This window comes from Malaclemys terrapin, chromosome 7, assembly GCF_027887155.1.
Source record: "Malaclemys terrapin pileata isolate rMalTer1 chromosome 7, rMalTer1.hap1, whole genome shotgun sequence".
NCBI lineage: Eukaryota > Metazoa > Chordata > Testudines > Emydidae > Malaclemys > Malaclemys terrapin.
In genome coordinates, this window is record NC_071511.1 from 99795016 (window position 1) to 99813680 (window position 18665).

At 40.4% G+C, this 18665-nt stretch overlaps 1 protein-coding gene across 6 annotated transcripts in view; it reads right to left on the reverse strand.

Moving 5' to 3' along the window:
* Positions 1 to 1164: 1164 nt before the first annotated feature.
* The window catches only part of INPP5A (inositol polyphosphate-5-phosphatase A), a 419473-nt gene continuing 401972 nt past the window's right edge, over positions 1165 to 18665 (reverse strand). For 4 of the 6 annotated variants that reach the window (XM_054034303.1, XM_054034302.1, XM_054034306.1 and 1 more), the window contains 3 exons: positions 9154 to 9265; positions 2998 to 3066; positions 1165 to 1437 (listed from right to left, as the gene is read on the reverse strand). In XM_054034303.1, the coding sequence (XP_053890278.1) occupies positions 1291 to 1437; positions 2998 to 3066; positions 9154 to 9265 (328 nt within the window). In that variant the 3' untranslated portion in view covers positions 1165 to 1290. Of the gene's footprint in view, positions 1438 to 1531; positions 1620 to 2997; positions 3067 to 9153; positions 9266 to 18665 lie in introns of all 6 variants that reach the window. The other 2 variants (XM_054034304.1, XM_054034305.1) reach the window with 2 other exon arrangements.

Below are 18665 nucleotides of genomic sequence, written 5' to 3' on the forward strand. Positions count from 1 at the left end.
AGCGGACATCAAATCATTTTCAATGGTAGTGATTTATACCAAAATCAAGCATCAATCTAATGCCATCACACAGTCCATGAACTCTGTAGTGTTCTAAATTAAATCAATAAAACATACATTTGTGTTTCATCAACAGACTCTCTAATCACCTTTTAATGTTGTACTTTGTGGTGGGAGAAAAATGTTCATAACAAGGTTATGTTGCAGGTTGCACATAGCTACTAAGTAAGAAAATTTACAGTCCTTTTCGCTAACACTTTGTATAAATACAGTCTGTGTTGGGTGCAGATGCTATCTGAAACAGACTTCTAATTTTCTTCTCCCATGTTGTTATTGTTTTAATATACAATACTTGGCACCATAAAACAGTAACAAAAGACAGACAAAAACAGTTTACAAAATTCTTGAAAGGTACACCCAAATCTAACTAGAGACTTCACATTCAGTCCTTAATAGTACTTAGAAAGAAGGTATTATAGGAGTAACAAAGTGAAACTGCTAATATATGTGCTATATAGTATACTATATATCTGTATTGATGATGGCACTGCTATATATTATTTGTTTTATAAATGTTGATTGTTGATGTACACTTAACTAAAACTGCTAGACTCCAACACTAATTGCTGATATGGCACTCTCAAGCAGTCATAATGGAAAGTATATTTAGCATACGTTTTGGTAAAGTTTATAAATTATTTATATATCTGTGTATATATACACACACATACATATATATATATAGACACACACATATGTATGTATAGAAAGCAGCTGCTGTGTGATTCAAAACCATGTTACATGGCAGAATAGTAAATAACATGAGGAAAAAAATCTATAAAAAATGAAAAACAAAACAAAATTCTAAAACTAAAACAAACCATAAGCCTTGGTCAATGAAGAAAATACCATTTAAAACCATCAAAATCTCTATCTATATAATCCAATGTACAAAACCCCCAAATGGTACAGATATATAATGTTAGGCATGACACCTTTAAAAGTTTAAAATGTGCTGAAGTAGCTTTTCCACATTGACAAACACTTATTAAAAGTTGAAAATTGTGAAATCTAAAATACAGAACATCTCTGCTGTCTATTAGAGTTTTGGCAACAGAACCGTGACATATTTTTTATATATATATATATATATATATATATATATATATATATATATATATATATATATATAATTCCACATTTCTACTTGATGTCACATGAACATACAAGACAGTGAGGTATGTGAGGCTTTTCCCGAACAAAGTCCAGATGCTGAAGCATAGTGTACGATCAGCAGTCTAAAAATGTGGCACTCAAGACTTGATTTATCAATACAGCTGTTAGGATTATGCATTTCAATATACTGCTTATTCTTTCCTCCTCCATGCTACAGGGTGGTTTCACGAAAGATCTTCTCATTTCGAGGGCATCTTTTTCCTGTTGCAGAATTGGCATTTTTTTAAAAGAAAAATAAACACAAAGGGGAAATGATGTAGAAAATATAAACAAAGGGGAAAAAAATGATATTTACCACCACATCACTGCACGACACAACACTTGTGCACATTTGCAATAGGTTTACCTGCCCCAGCAGCTATTCGAAAGGACAGGAACACAGGCTGCAGCAAGTTAGGGAGAAATAGGGGTTATACACTTGAAAGGTAGAAAGAGATCAAACACTTTGTAATGATTATTTCAAACAGAGTAAGAATCAATCTATAACCAGTAACAAACTGATGGAATAATCTAGACTTCCTTCATTACTATAATCTTACAATTCTCAAGAGATCCAGGAAGACAGCAACTTATTGGGCCGATCCTGTGCTCCCATTGAAATCTATGGGAATCATGCCATCGATCTCAATAGAAGCAGGATTGAGCCCTCTACATAGCACCTTATTTCATTTGTCATAATATTAACTCTGTTGAAAGAGGATGCTTGTTAAATAAATCAGTCATAAAAGAAATCAAAATGATTGTATCCAATCTGGCTATTACTCTATTCCTGAAGGACACTGCACTTTTAATTTTATCAATCAAGTTACTATATCAGTAAGATCCCTTCTTCCTTTGAAAAAGATTTTACTACCGCCACAAAAATTATGACTATAAAAACAAACAAATAAATAAATAAAAATTTACTATATTTGTAAATTTGTATTTATTTATTTCTACAGTCATCATTTATATATATACATACATACATACATACATGCTCACACAGAGGAGTTATTAAGTATCCCATTACCATTCCTAAAATCATAATTCAAGAGCCACTGCAGTACATCTGTCAATGATATTGCAGTATAGTTTTCAGATTTCTAACTGAATTTTTACATGGATAGTCAGTCTTAAAATTTCAGAGATGTTTTTAGTTGTTTATAGGATTTTCAAAGAAACCAGGTGCTTATTGATCAAATATTTCTAACTGCAGTTCCAGTTGGTGGTATCTTCAGAAGAGAATTAGCTAACTATACGGGTTACTTAAAATTTATGTTTTTATCATCTTTGATCTTTTTAAACAACTGGCATATCGCTAAGTATTCTTTTTCTTACCTGTTGCTTATATATGGTACTGTCAGCATTTTATTATTCTAGCAGTCAACTAGACACCAAATTCATTAAAATTATATTCAGGAAACAATCTCGATAACTAAGTGAAACTAAAGTTTTTCATGGGCACTTTATTTAGGTAAGGTTATAAATACAGATATATTTGCTCATACTGATTTCAAATTATAGTATGTTTTTATGCTGCCTTCTGGAACATTATCCTATTCTTTACTGAAACTTGTGCTTGTACCTAATATAGCATTTCTACTGATTTCAGTTGAATTTAACCCCAACTTGTATAAAATTTTCCAAAGCATCTAGTTTAAAATAAAAAAGGGGGAAAATAATTGACTTCAATATAAAAGGAATAGAAATTAATACACACATTCTATGTTCCTAATAAAATGTAGTATAATACAATACTGTAAAACTGAGTTAAATTACCTTGTGATCCCCCATGCAGACATTTGGCCCAATATGGTCATAAATCACTATCTTCTCATCATTTTCTGACTAATTAAAAAAAAAAAGACTAGTCAGTTCAGTTATTTTTCAGATTTCAGAGAAAACTAAATAAGGAAAGGTTACAGGAATGGAAGTTCAGTAAGAACATGCAACAAGATTTCTTAGTGAGGGCATATTCAATTTGGCTCCTCAGAACAAAGATTACATAGAACGTTACATTAAATATCCATTGCAAAGCTTTGTGAAATTTCCAAATAAAATACTTACAAATCACTACCACTGCCTTTTAGGGCTTTACCAACTTTTAGCAACTAATATTTAAGATGTGGAAACTAAGGACTCAGTTATAGCTACATTCAAATTTTGTATCAGTGAAATGCAGCAAGTGGTTTCACCAAAGTCCTCTCTTTTAGGAACAGCTCAGAAATCTTTTTACTGAATTACATAGGACAGGCATGTCGCTCTTGGAATAACATGGAATTCACATTGTCTCATTACAAAACATCCTATGTACCCATATAGTAGTATTTTAAATGTACAAGCAGAAACATTAACACATCCTTTATCCTTATTATTTATTAGTTGAATTACCTGAGCACCTAAGAGCCTAGCCATGGACCCCATTGTGTTATTGCATCAACTATATAAAATTAAACAAGTAGAAACAGCTGTTGAATATTTTGTACAAAACAGTTAAAATATTTAGCTATGAAAGAAGAAAGCAAAAGAATCCTACTTCTATTAGATACTTTCCTTTAATAAAAAGAGCATTCAAAATATCTTAAGAAAATCAACTGAAGGCGAGCATTCCTCTAGCCAGCCCTGTGAACTGCTTTCATTCTACTCTATGTTGAACTTTCTTCTTATACACTTGTTCTCTTTGCAGCTATGATTTAATAAATAATAGAACGTACTCATCTTTCTGCCATTTACACTGAACGTGTGATTTTGACAGCCTATTTTATCTAGCACCACCCTTTAGAAATAAACACACAGAGAGGCTTACAATTTCTTATTATACTAAACAATTCCTGGAAGCTAATTAAATCTGGAGTCTGCACACTGGCAAGTCTCTAATACAATCATAGATGTGCTTTAAAATAGTTTACAATACTCATTTATTTTGTATGAAACAGTCAAGATTTTCTCATCTGTAATCAGTCAAGTTTGACTGGGCAAGAACTTTATATAAACAGCAGCATTTAGGACTATAAAGTTAAAACTGAATTATCTTTAATGCAGTTAGGAAGCTTAAGGTCAGATTTACTTTATAGCATGGTTGTCTGCCAAAAAATATAAAAACATAACCTTCTGCATTGTATGCATGAGCACTTTCCAATATTTCAAGATCATAATGCCACTACCATCGGAAGTGGGGATACATTCATCAAAAGCGACTTGATAATTTACAAAGGCAGCATAAAATTGTGGATTTTCAACTGCATAATCTTTAGACAGATAAACAAATTACAGCGGCGCACAAGCAGAAACAATATACACTTGGCTGAGCATTCATTACTGCATGCTATCAGGCATCAACGCAACTCCCTAGCAGTGGGCAACCTTTGGTGTTTTAGGGCTCAGGAAGCATAAAATAACATGATGGTGAGGTAACCGACCATAGCATGATAGATGATGTTGCACGAAAGCTGTTTACAGCCCCATGTCTGTACAATCTGTAACGCCTAGTGTGTGGAGCTGAACATACTGTGTTGTGTGCTAATTTGCACACACTACTCCTTTTTCTACAAAGCACTGAAAAAGTGCCGATTTACTAAAATTTGTTCTTTGAAATAAGAGATAAGTCGGCCAGAACTGAAAAGCAATTTTTCAGATACCTACAACAAAGCACTAACACATAAAAAAAAAAAAAAAAAGAACAATGCATAATAATTTCTCAACAATTAGTTATACCAAAGAAATTCTGTCTCTAATTTTTAAAGATACACAACTATTTAAGGTATAAGAATGTATCAGACTTGCAATTAAGTATAGTCTGATAGAGTGCTTTTGGTTTCCTCACTGATCCTTTTTTTAAGGTTCAAATATTTCTAATAGTGCACATTGTAAACCATTATAAAGAAATAAGATCTGAAGTCGGCGGGAAGCCAAATATAGTTTGCTGCATATAATCAAGAAATTTAGAAATGACTTAGACCCATTGCATCATCTTTTTCTTTCCTCCACCAATTCAGTACTCTTCCCTATTGTATATTTTCTATTGCTTTGCTCAAGTTTTATGGGCCAAAATTTCCAAGTGGCCTACAGCTGGATAAGAACCTTATTCTCTGCTGGAGTAAATTGGAACACCTAAACTGAAGTTAATGCAGCTGTGCAATTTACATCAGCAGAAAAATGTGGCTCTAATTTCCCTCTGTAATTTTTGTATGCACAAATCTTTGTCCATATCCAAAATAGCATGCCCAAAATTTGCAAATGCAAAATTGCAGACACAAGATTAAAAAGGATTTTGAAAATTCAGCCCTTAATGCTCCAAGTGAACTTCTGCCACTTCCCTATGGAGATTATTTCAGGCCAATTGACCTCATTGTTACAGATTTTCTCTGGTGTTCAGCCTTCATTTTCCTATGTTTAAGTTTGTCCCATTACATTTGGTTACACTCCCTAATATAATCAAACAATTCCTCTCTTTGGTGGTGTTTTCACCTTTAAACATTTATACACAGTTATATCTCCTCTGATTCATAGCTAATTTTTAAAATCTTCCCTCATTGGTCACTCTGTCCTTTGTTATGGAGAATTCCATGGATGTCTAGAAGCATAAGCAATATTGTATTTACTGTCTTACCAGTGTCATATAGAGATGCAAAATTATCATCTCTTTGGTATATGATTCTACATATGCAGCCCAAATTTCCATTGACTTTTTATGCTGCAGTATTGCATAGAAAGGTCATATCCAGTTCATTCTCTGTTCCTACCTCTTGTTTGGCAACTCTGTTTTCCCGGTATTGCTTTCTTACTGAATACTAGGGTTCCACAGTATTCAGATGTTGTATACATTTTAATTATTGTGCCTAATAAACAGAATAATATTGCCTTTATTTTGAGCTCACTGATGGCATTAACTAGGGTTACCATATTTAGTGCCTCCGAAAGGAGGACACTTTAAAGGGGCCCCAGCCCCGCCCCCAGCCCCGCCCCCGCGCCCGCCCCAAAGTCTCCGCCCCCTCCCCTGCTTCCCGCGAACATTTGAGTCGCGGGAAGCCTGAAGCAGGTAAGGGGGGTGTGTGGGGGGGGGGGAGGAGGCGCGGCCCACCCCCGGCACCGCAGGTCCCCAGCCCGTCCCCCGAGCCCCCGGCCCGGCCCGGCACCGCCGGCCGAGCCCCCGACCCGGCACCCGAGACCCCGTCCGGGCCCGGCACCGGGCCCCCCCGAGCACCGCCGGCCGAGCCCCCGGCCCAGCACCCGGCCCGGCACCCGGCCACCCCGAGCACCGCCGGCACCCGACCCGGCACCCGAGCCGCCGGCCGAGCCCCCCGGCCCGGCCCGGCACCCGGCCCCCCCGAGCACCGCCGGCCGAGCCCCCGGCCCAGCACCCGGCCCGGCACCCGGCACCCGAGCCGCCGGCCGAGCCCCCCGACCCGGCCCGGCCCCGGGCCCCCCCGAGCACCGCCGGCCGGGCCCCCGGCCCGGCCCGGCCCTGCCGGCCAGGCCCCCCGAGCCCCCGGCCCGGCCCCGGGCCCCCCCGAGCACCGCCGGCCGAGCCCCCGGCCCGGCCAGGCACCCGAGTCCCCGGCCCGGCACCCGGCCCCCCCGAGCACCGCCGGCCGAGCCCCCGGCCCAGCCCCCGGCCCGGCCAGGCACCCGAGTCCCCGGCCCGGCACCCGGCCCCCCCGAGCACCGCCGGCCGAGCCCCCGGCCCAGCACCCGGCCCGGCACCCGGCACCCGAGCCGCCGGCCGAGCCCCCGGCCCAGCACCCGGCCCGGCACCCGGCACCCGAGCCGCCGGCCGAGCCCCCGGCCCAGCACCCGGCCCGGCACCCGGCACCCGAGCCGCCGGCCGAGCCCCCGGCCCAGCACCCGGCCCGGCACCCGGCACCCGAGCCGCCGGCCGAGCCCCCCGGCCCGGCCCGGCCCCGGGCCCCCCCGAGCACCGCCGGCTGAGCCCCCGAGCCCCCGGCCCGGCACCCGGCACCCGAGCCACCGACCGCATGTCCGATTTTCCCGGACATGTCCGGCTTTTTGGGATTTCCCCCTGGACGGGGATTTGGAGCCCAAAAAGCCGGACATGTCCGGGAAAATCCGGACGTATGGTAACCCTAGCATTAACCACCAATTAAAAGATTAAATCAATCCAGGTGCATAGGGCCCTTTTCATATTTCAGCCTTGTGGCCGTATAGGAAGACCTTGGACAGAGCAGCCACATGGGGGCTGCTGCAGTGCTTCCGCACATGAAGGAGGTCCCTATCCTGGCCCCAAAAAGGCCATCATGGATCGAGATCTGGAATCTCTGTGGATCCATTGGCTGGCAACATTTATACAGGAGATGCAGAAGGGCTTAAAATGCTGTTCCAGACCTGTGACAGGATTAGTCACAGAGGGGCTGTACTATAGCCACAGCCTATCCCCAAGTTAAGGAGGTGAATTCCATTCACCAGACCTCAAGAATTTCCCTGAACAAACCAAGTTGCAATGAGGGGTGAATTTCACCACGAATGAGGATTTGGTGAAAAGTTTAAAAGGTGTTAATACCAGCACTTCTTAGAGTTTAACATGTGAGAAGAAGTGCTTTCGAGAGATGGAAACTTGAGTAGCTATGGAAAAAATGGTCTCACATTTCAGTGAGTTATCTTTTGATTGTAATTATTTAACTTTCTGTAAGGCAAACATTATCATGAGATACACAACACTGATGAGAGAGGGAAAGAGAGAAGATTATAAACATAAATCAAGTTTGAAGTGTTTCAGTACTACACACACACACACACACACACACACACACACACACACACAGCCAGTAGCATGAGGATTTATTTTCCAACCCTACCTATTGTAATTAACAAATGTTAAGAAAACACATTAGTATGCAGAAAAACAAAGATAAACACAGAGCGTTGTGTCTTAAATAAGCTTGTCAAGCCAAGACATTTTTGGAGAAGGCGGGCAAGATTCATGGGTGTGATGAAGCTGCTGTGACTGCACAACCATCACAATCGGTCAGTAAAGCCCTCTGGAATAACCCCAAGAAGATCACCTCACTGTAGTGTGGTAGAAAGTCACAGCACAGACACTCTCGCACAGTGGTGGGTAACCTGCAGCCTGTCGGTAATCCGCTGGCAAGCTGCGAGACAATTTGTTTACATTGACAGTCTGCAGCTCCCATTGGCTGGGAAAGGTGAACCGCAGCCACTGGGAGCTGTGGGTGGCCATGCCTGCGGACGGTCAATGTAAACAAACTGTCTCGCGGCCTGCCAGCGGATTACCCTGACGGGCCGCGTGCCGTAGGTTGCTCACCACTGCTCTAGCATGTCCCTCACATCCACTTCTGGCATAGCAGGAAAATGGGGCATGGTAAGAACAAAGAGGCCTGAATCGGATGCCCCTATGATCTCCTTATGTGTTTTTGGTTCTCTGGGCCCATTTGCAACATGTGTAAATTGTGACAGCATTCAGGTTGCTGTAACCTGGCATAGGGACCAGTCCTACACTCAGGATAAGGGGAATACCAAGGTCCCCTTTCTACTCGGTTGTGAAGTGTGTAGTTTGGTCTGATCCCAGGATCTGGCTCAGTATCTGTACAGCAAAAAAGGGCCAGGGAGGGAGAAGGGAGGGGGGGAACTGGGAAATTCTTGAGCTACATTGTTGCTACGGCATTGACAAAATTAGGCTTATCACTGTGCACTGAAATCAGAGGACTATGTCTCACAGAGGTGTTGTGAAACTTAATTGTACAGTGTTTGTAAAACACTAAGATCCTCAGATGAAAAGTTTTGTATAAAGGAAAAATGTGATTATTGCTTTCGTGTTGCTGCCTTCAACTATCGCTGGGGTTTACTCTGGACAGTTAAAAATTGAGGGAGAGGCAAGAAATAGCAAACAAAAACAAATGCTACGTTGAAGATAAATGAAGAAATAACTAGAAAATAATGTGATCACATGGGTGTACTTACTTTTAGAATCAGTTCCTTGGCTGAATGCGACATCAGAATTCTATCACACCAAGCTGGACATCTAGTATTCATGTACTGCTTTCCCTGGCTACAATCTTCACTGTATGGATAACTGGAAAAGAATCAGTGCAACATCGGTCAGCAACCAGCCTGGCTTTTTAACTGTCTGCAAGGCAGCTTTAATAGCCACTGGCTCAATCCGCACCGTTTTTTTTTTTTTAAACCTGCAAAAGTCAGTTCTTTCAAAATGTACCTGTTTAACACATATGTCCCTCCCATTCCTAAATTTAAGGCCTAATCCTGCAAGATGCTGAGCAATTCCTTTAAAGTGCTCAATGTACTCATCCCCTGAGAAAGAGGGGTGCTTAGCACCTCAGAGGAGCTGGCCCTTAATAAAAATCAATGACTTGTTATTTTTTTGAAACAGTCATAGTTTACCTCTATTTTGCTCCTCATCCTTATACACTCATTTTAGTCTAAAAAGTTGTGTGTTCTTCTAAAAACTTTTCTTCATCTCCCTTTAAATCTCAAAGCACCACACTCTTACCTCGCACCTATTTTTTTTTGGGAGAGAAAATAAGCTCTTATTTTTAGAGATCCATCTGTTGAATTTTGTCTTATACTTAGATTGTAAACTCTTTGGGGACATGGCCTGGCTGTTTGTTCTGTGTTTGTACAGCACCTAGGACTGGTGCTCCTAAGCTCTACAATAATAAATAACAAGAACAACAACAATGGAGAAGGACTAAAGCAAGAACAAAATCTTTGAACACAGTGGACCATTGCATATGACTCTGGGGTATAAATTAATGTGGGGAAGTACTCAGGAAACTGATGTTCTTCTCACTGAATTTCCTTTGAATGACTCCCTCAAGGGGGAACTATTTCAGGAATTACCCAGGACACAGAGTCAGAGACTTGAAAACCCCACAGCGGCCTAGACTTCACTGAAATACAGAGATCTATCCATACAAATCCAAGTGGTAGGTGAACTCTGGCTGCTTTTCTGGGCTCCCTGATGGCTCAAGGGGAAGCATGGCTGTGGGCTTTCTCTTTAAGAATGGGCAGCTGGTGATACAGGGGGAGATAATGACTGAAAGGCAAATGAAAACAAGGGGAAATGAAACTAAAAAGCTTTACAAAATGCCATAACTCAATCTGAAGTCACAGTAATAGCACACACACATATTTTGTCTCTTTGGTAAAGGTGTTTGGAATAAAGCAGATAAGATGGAAGGTATATGTGGGTGCATTTTCTTTGAATTCAATATAGATGCTTATCTAATGAAGCTTCCTGGCATTACTATATTGCCTAAGCATATTTGCAAGCAATGAGCAAGGGAGCTGCTGCGCTTTAACATCACAAGATACCCATTAGTTCCTTGTTATATAATTTTAATCCCCCTCCCTTTTATAATTCTATTTTAGCCAAATTTTATCTACCCATCTGGCAACCCTACCGTCACCATCTACAGCCAGCACAATCAAGGTTCAGCCCTAATGAAAAAAAAAACAGGGAAACTGCAAATAGTGTGACCAGATGTCCCAATTTTATAGGGACAGTCCCGATATTTGGGGCTATTTTTTAAATATGGGCTCCTATTACCTCTCACCCCCGTCCCGATTTTTCACTCGTGCTATCTGGTCATCCTAACTGCAAAGGAAAAGTTATCAGCTTTAACCTCTACTATGAAGCCAACGAAACAATACCACAGAATGGACAGAATGGCACTATGTGCTTAATATTCTTTCTGCTGCTCCTGAGTGATGTTAATGGGAACTGTCCGGCAATAAATAAATGAATAAATAGTTGAATAGCAACCAAGAAAATTATACCTTCTGAAAAAAACTAGTAAAGTTTCAAAATGTTAAGCCCACTATTTGACCTGCCTAGTTGTTCATAAAATCTGATTATGAAAGCCCATATGCTAAACATCTAAGGGGTAATTTTTTATAAAAATGTTGTAGTGGAGAATAAATGCCACTGGATTCTGAAAAGAATGGCTCTTCTTTAGTTCTCCTAATTGTTTTAAGTTTTATTCCTCTTTGTGCAATCACAGTAGTAGCAAATATTAATTGGACAATGCTTAGGCCAAAACCAGACAGACATGTTTGGTTACAAGAAGTACCTGGACACATGAGCCAAACTGCAGATTTTCAGGTGTCAGTCGGGCCATGTTTCCTTCTTAACTTTGTTCATCCATTGACTTGGGAGAGGCATTCATTTGCATAGTTGGTATTTAAATTTTGACACAGCACTTAGGGCTACCATTTTCTGCTACACCGCTACAGTATCCCTTACTAAATCCAAGTTTCTTCTGTTGCCACAATAGTTTTAAGTAGTTCTCTCACATAAGAATGATGGAATCGGGTCTTGGGTTTTGGATGCAAATCAATCCAGACAAGGCTGGAGTTAAACTGGTAGGTTCAATGTGAAGACACCGAAGAGGTGGTATCAGCTCTCTAATGCGGAGAAATTGTCCAACCAAACCAGGGAGTTTTGTTGGATCTTCAACTGCTTCTGGATGTCCCTGTAGCAGCAGTCAATGAGAATGAAAGATGTTTCGAAGGATGCATCTTCATCTGTTGGATACAGACCTCACCACAGTAGTCATTTTGAGAAGGGGACACTGCGATATGCTCTCTGTAGACCACTCCACAGACTATGATGGTTTATTTGTTTAGGGACATTTTCTAGGAGGATGCTCCATCACGTGTGGGTTTTGTGATGGCTTCTGCTTAATTTCTAAATGCAGCTGAAGTAACCTATAATGATTTAAATAGGTTGAACTCTGATTACCTCAGAGACCACATCCATGTGAGGCCACAGAGTCAAAATCATCTCAGGCACTTCAGCTAATAGCCCCTGGTTTAGCTGTCAGGGGGCTGAAACCAGTTCCTTTTCAGTGAGGGATCATTGACAATGGGATGCACTTAATATTTGGATTCTCCATAACTTTGAATTTGCTGACCTTCAAGGTCATGCTGCAAGCCTCAGTTGTTCTCCCAGACTTTTTCTAAAGAGGACAGTGAGTAAGCGAATGGGGAGTTTTTTGAGGAATCCAGAGAGTTCTGAGATGATTCAATTTGTTGGACATTGTTCTTAAATTATTGATGTATTTTTAGAAATAAGTGCTAGATAGGTGAACTCATAAGTCTTTGAATAAGAGGACTGGATGGGTGCATTTAAAAAATAATAAATATAAATCAGGAGGTTTTCCTTTTATTCTGCTTATTGCTGAATTCATAAAGGAATTACTGAAGCTTTCAAGATAAGGTTTTTAAAATAAGATTTCTGGGATTGTAACAAAAAAAGGCTTTCATGCTTGAATAGAAAGTTATTTACCACCCTACTTGGTGTGATATTATAAAACTGAGATGCATAGCTTTCTATCAAATGGGTTTACAAGCTATACTGCCATTAAAAAGATTAGCCATGGCAAACAGCCAAGTAAAGTGTACTGAATGTATTGGAACAAACCAGTGATCTCAGTACCTTTTCCACCTCATCAAACCTAACAAGACTCATTTTCAAAACATATTATGAGAATTCAATTTGCTGCTTCACTGCCATACAGAAGTACAGCTTATTTCTGAGTGTCCATGAGATGTTTTGATGATGTAATATGGTTGGTAGCTGAAGCTCTTTGTTTGCAATTTAAGAGTTGACTTTTTCTGGTAACCTATGAATGCATCTCTTGCTTTACTTGCACAAGAGCCCAACATAACAAACACTACTTTTTATTAGAGAAGTTATATGAATCAATCACATTTCATATAACCCACCCTTTTACAGTATAAACACTATGGCTCTGAAAGTGTTATGCTCTGTACCTAGAAAGATCGTCTAAACTTAAGTATTACAGTATTTAATTTACGAGTCTATATTCTGTAAATTGGTATTTACAAATCTGCTTTATTGATCTCATCATTTTCACATTATGAAGACTCCTGGCGATTCCCCAGGCCCTTTAATGATGAAGACTCTATAAAGAAGTTACTGTAGTTTAGAAATAGCTTTGACAAACAAAATCAGATTTCTTATATCTAAGCTTGGAACTATATTGCTGAGATTAGAGCTGAAAGAAGTGCTGTAATTAGTTATCCAACCATGATCAGCTGAATATAGCAATTTAACCCAAATCGGTCTGGGACAAATCCTCCTCTACCCAAGTTTGGTGTGAAGGGGGAAAAGAACCCAAACTCCATTCTAAAGGTGTAGTAGCACCCAGCGCGGCTACACCCCCAGTGCACTGGAATTCACCTACCATGTCACTGTACATTTGCCAGACCATACCATCCTCACTCCCCATACAATACTGAGATATGAGAAAAATTGATAAGAGAGTGCACCACAAAGAAGGAAGGGCAAAAATCTGGCCCCTTCCTTCATGGTTGAGGAGGGGTACAGATGTAATGGAACTGATGTGGTTCCTCTACACAGGCCAACACAGGGCTCTTAGGGACCTCCATCCCTGTAGGGTCCTAGAGCCTGGGCTCCAGCCCAAGCCCAGAAATCTACTTAGCAATGAAACAGCCCCGCAGCCCAAGTCCCATGAGCCCGAGTTGGTTGGCATGGGCCAGCCACATTTTTTTTTTTTGCAGTGTAGACATACCCACAGGTATGTCTATCCTGCAACATAAAGCCCATGCTTGAGCCCAGACTCAAGCATAACCTTCCTCTTTGTGTCTACACTGCAATTGTGCTAACCCAGGGATCAGGCCCAGGGTTCCAGGACACTGTAGTGCTGGAGGGTCTGAGCTTGACTTAAGCTGGAACCCAGGATCTCAGCCTTATTGCTTTGCAGTGTAGATGCAGCCCCGTTTGATTTGGGTCCTGGGAATCAGCCAGAAGTATCCCACAATTCCATGGGACAACTTCCTTAGTGCTCTCTATCCCAACAATCTGCATTCCACTCTATTGAAAATGGAAGCCACCCACCCTTTGTGAACGGCAGCAGCTCAGGTCAGCATTAACTCATTCTCTTATGATCACTGATCTTCAAGCACACTATCAGAGTCCTTTCTGGGTTGGCAATGGAGAGCAAACCAATCAAGCCTTTTGCAAAGTGAGCTGCTTCCTGGCAACGTGCAGGGCAGGCAGTAAAATTTTCTCCCAGTGCACCATGGTCCCAGTGCTAGAACAGCCACATTTTGGGGCCGGAGGTGCTAAGGACTCTGGTATATGGTTACTTCGACTTTTTGACTTGGGTCTGTGTGCTGCAATGCGGGCGCCAGAGCCCTAGGTTCAAGCACAGGTTAGAAAAGTCATAGGGTTAAAATATAATGTAGATGTTCAAGTCCACCCCTAACATGGGTTGGCTGACTCAAGTCCCTCTAACCCTGGGCTTACATTGGAGCACAGACATACCCTAAGAGACATCTGAAGGTGTTTATACTTGCTGCATGCCCTAGAGGATCACTTGGCAGGGGCACCCTCTCCATCTTCACAAGAATGGGAATTGGGGAAGGGACAGAACAGCCCCCAAAACAACACAGCAGACAGTTTGGGGCTCATTATGTGCAGTTTATCTGTGCCTTAAGTAGATTTTTGCAAGCAAAAGTTATAATTGTATTTTTCTGAAATAAGACATAGTCACTGCCCAGCATCCTCATCATACAGTGCCATAGTTTTAATTAATAGCTTATAGTAGTTTCAGTACAATTTTTCCAAATTTTCTTCATATAACAATCATAAATATTGTCTGCATTAACCAATATCACCTTGGTGCTGCCATTGAAGAAAGAGGCATTACAAAATTCACCAAGACAAAAAATAAACCCTAAGCTGCGACTTGGGACATTGCTCATTTTCAGTTTCCTATGCAAATCTGTCATAAGCACATGAGCTTGCTGCTGCATTGCTTACACACCCGGAACTCGGAGGCACTAGAAATTCTGAAGATGAACCATCTGGAGATATCATGGGTCATGACCAGCACGGTCAGCATGAGTGCCCAACGAGAACCACATTTTACTCCTGTCAGAAAGGAACCTCTTCCAATTTGGCAACTTCCAGTACAGCACAGCTTCAAGTTCCTACTCAAAAAGCCAAAATCATCCCACTGACTTTAATGACGTTACCAGATCTCAATTTGACCTGAGTTGATTTGCATTTCCAGTTTGAACATTAATTTTGAGCTGCCTTTGTGGCAATCCACAACCAATTCTTTTCTCATTTGTATAGAGAATGCAAAACGTGAGTATTTCTCAGTTTAAGAGGAACCAAAGCTAATTACGAGCACAACCAAAAATCAGGGCTATTCTTCTAATACATGTCTCCAGAAAGGGAACTAGAAAGGGACAGTGCCATGTCACATACATAATGGTAGCTTTGGCGTCCTAATATCCTCAGCGTCATAGTGTTTATTAATATGCTGATTTCATGCTAGCAAGAAGGGATCCAAAACATTACCTGCATTTCTTTATGGTCAACCACTCTCGCTGTTGGAACACCTCTAAATGTTATAAGTAATTACAGACAAAATATTTTGAAAAACATTAATGTTGCCACATCAAACATTCAAAAAGATAGGAAACACCAGAATTAAGGTTCCCTGTGAAAGCTTCACTCCATATCTTTGCATGTATGCATTATGATATCCTTGCCCAACAACACATGGGAGGGCAGCAACAAGAGCGAGGGATAGACCCAGCTCTCTTGGTCCCAGTACAGTGTTCTAGACACAAAAGAAAGTACTTTCTCTTCCTGCAACACTCTGCCTCATTCACTGTCCATCCTGTGTGCTGTATGAGGCAGGGGTCCCGAAGAACAAATAGTACATCATGCAATTAAAGACAGTAACATAACCTGGTCCAAGCCTTTAGGTGTCACACAATATACATGTTAAATATAACAATAACAAGTGTACATGCACAAGGAGAGTGGCAGACAAGGTTATATAGATAAGCTTAATTCTGGCAATTCCTAATGTTTCAGTGCTTGATTTGGCACTCAATGTTCTTTTAACAGAGTTTTTGTTCTATGTTATTTCTTTCTTTTTCTTTTCTTTAAAGCGAGCTGAGAAAATATAAATTCCACATGAAATCACATTGACCCCCCAGCATAAATTATCAGCAAGGATGAACGACAGAACTTTTAGATCAATATCAAAGACCTTTATCACGTGTAGATGAAAAACTGGTAGCAATAATAGACTATTATCCTCTATCTAGACCAGCCACTACAGGGGGATGCCTTTTGCCAGTGTGGGTTTGTGAAAGATGATAGTTTGACAGTCCTGGAGACTGAAGTATCTTTGACGAAGGCTAAAGGGTTTACCCTCTATCAGCAGGATGTCTTATTTTTCAGTGCTGGTATTTTCTGCTGCTTTTTCGCCTTATTGCAGACTTTTTGTTTTCATTTTCACTCAAACTATTCAATCGGACTTACTTAGAAGTGGTTTTTTTTGTATAAAAGTATTAATAAGCTATTGAGTTTAATTAATGTAATATTACAATGCCAAAGGTTTTCAAATTTTTCTGAACACCTGAAAGAATTGTTCTCACTAAATTTGATAAGTTTGAAAGTTGCTGTTGTGTAGGTAGATGTACACAAATGCACTTCTGTTATTTGTACTTGTGTTACTATTAGCAGGAACAAGAACTACATAGCAATAATATTGGGAACCCTTAAAAAACTAAACAGTTTGTCCGCCAATATTATTTCACTAATGATACTGTAATTACAGTTAAAGCTATTTTATTTAAAACACAATTATTGTCAGAGAAGCCAAATACCTTTACAAAATACCTACTGTAGGACTATAGACTTCTGTGATCTTAAACCAGCCCACCAACTGTTTGTTAACTCAAAACACAAATGAACAATAAAAATGAATTAAACCTTTCCTTAAATGGCATTCCCCATAAGGAATGGAAAGGATGAACTATTTTGCTTTTTATGACACTGGGGCAGGTGAATTTTTCTTTCAATCAGAAAACCATTCTATTTTGAGAATTCATATTTGTTAGTTCTTCTAAAACCATCTGTCATATGGTCAAGGTAGTTCTGCATCCCAGCCCTTTTAGAAAATATAGTGAATTTACTTTGTTGGTAATACTGTAATATACTGTACATTGCTTTAAAATTGTATCTTCTATGGTTAGAACATTATAACCATGTTTTACAAAGTGGGACAACACCCCCTTGATGACAGAAAATAAAAATAAGATAAGCTGCAATTTTTTCCCTAGCACAATAAAGGTCATTTTGAAAGACCGAGCCACACGATATCTAATTTTACAATACTGTTGTTCAGACTATGTGCACATTATGAAAGTTCAATCAGGTTTTAGACACACATTACTTCTTAAAAACAAACTTCCATCACAAAGTTTTTAAGAGAGCTGAAAACTGCTCCCGTTTGGAGGATGTTTACTTGATTTCGTTTATTATTTTATTGTTGGTCTATGACTTTTGTGCCACTGAATTTTATTGTTTATACTTTATATTAAAGATGATACTAAGCTGCAAAGTTCCAACCTAGATGTGAACTCTTCCAAAGTTTGAGGGTAACCAGGTCCAGGGTTTTGATGTGGCACATTACAGAGCTAGTGATGTGTGAATTTGAACCTGAGTCCAAACATTCTCTGCTCAAGCTCACCACTACTTTATGTATTTTTATTTACCAGCAATGCTGATAGGGACCTTCACAGAAGACTTTCCCCCTACCTGTTTAATAATAGCAGAATAATATACGGTCAAACTACCATAGTTTTAATCAAAATCAAAATTTTGAAAGAAAATGGCAAGTGCTTTACACCTAAACTGTACACTATAGTTTTAAAAATGTCCAACGTGCTACTATACTAAAGCCATAAGTAACAACATTAGTAGGCCACTGGGCCAAACCTGGGGTGATTTGTGAGCTAAGATGGGAGTCGGGTAAAGGGATTTTATTGTTTTTCATTGACAAGATCCCAGCTGTGCACTAATGGGAGCTGGTATATGTGTGACCTCAGTTCACTAGCCAAAGTACAGCTTTCAAAAATCAGTAGTCATAGCCAGACTCCACTTTTTATGAACTAACATATTAGTTTCCCAAAATTCATTTAAATTAATTAAATTGCCATTTATATAGGTTTCCCTAAATTCAAAAGGGAAATCCATGTTCTTTAGGCTTAGTCAGCTCAATCTTTTCTAACAAATGGCCCTAAGTAATTGGACTTCATGTGCTCATCTTCTGCATCAGGTAGTTAAAGCTAAGCTATAGGGCACCCTGCTGTTTGAATTAAATTAGCTGCTTCACATTTACCAAAACACTAATAGGTCTTCATGATGCTCTGTGAGCTAACTGGCCATGATATGTATCTCATTTAAGCCAAATCGGAGGGCAAACACAGGCCTGCAAACATAGTGGTTAAAGTACAATGTGTTAAACAGCTGCTACTTGCAAATGCTACACTAACACCATGGTGATCAAACTAACAATCAGAGTCAAAGGTCACAATAAAAAGGGGGTCAACCAGGCAATCCAGTAGCAAAGGGTAAGAAGGGTAAACAGGACTTG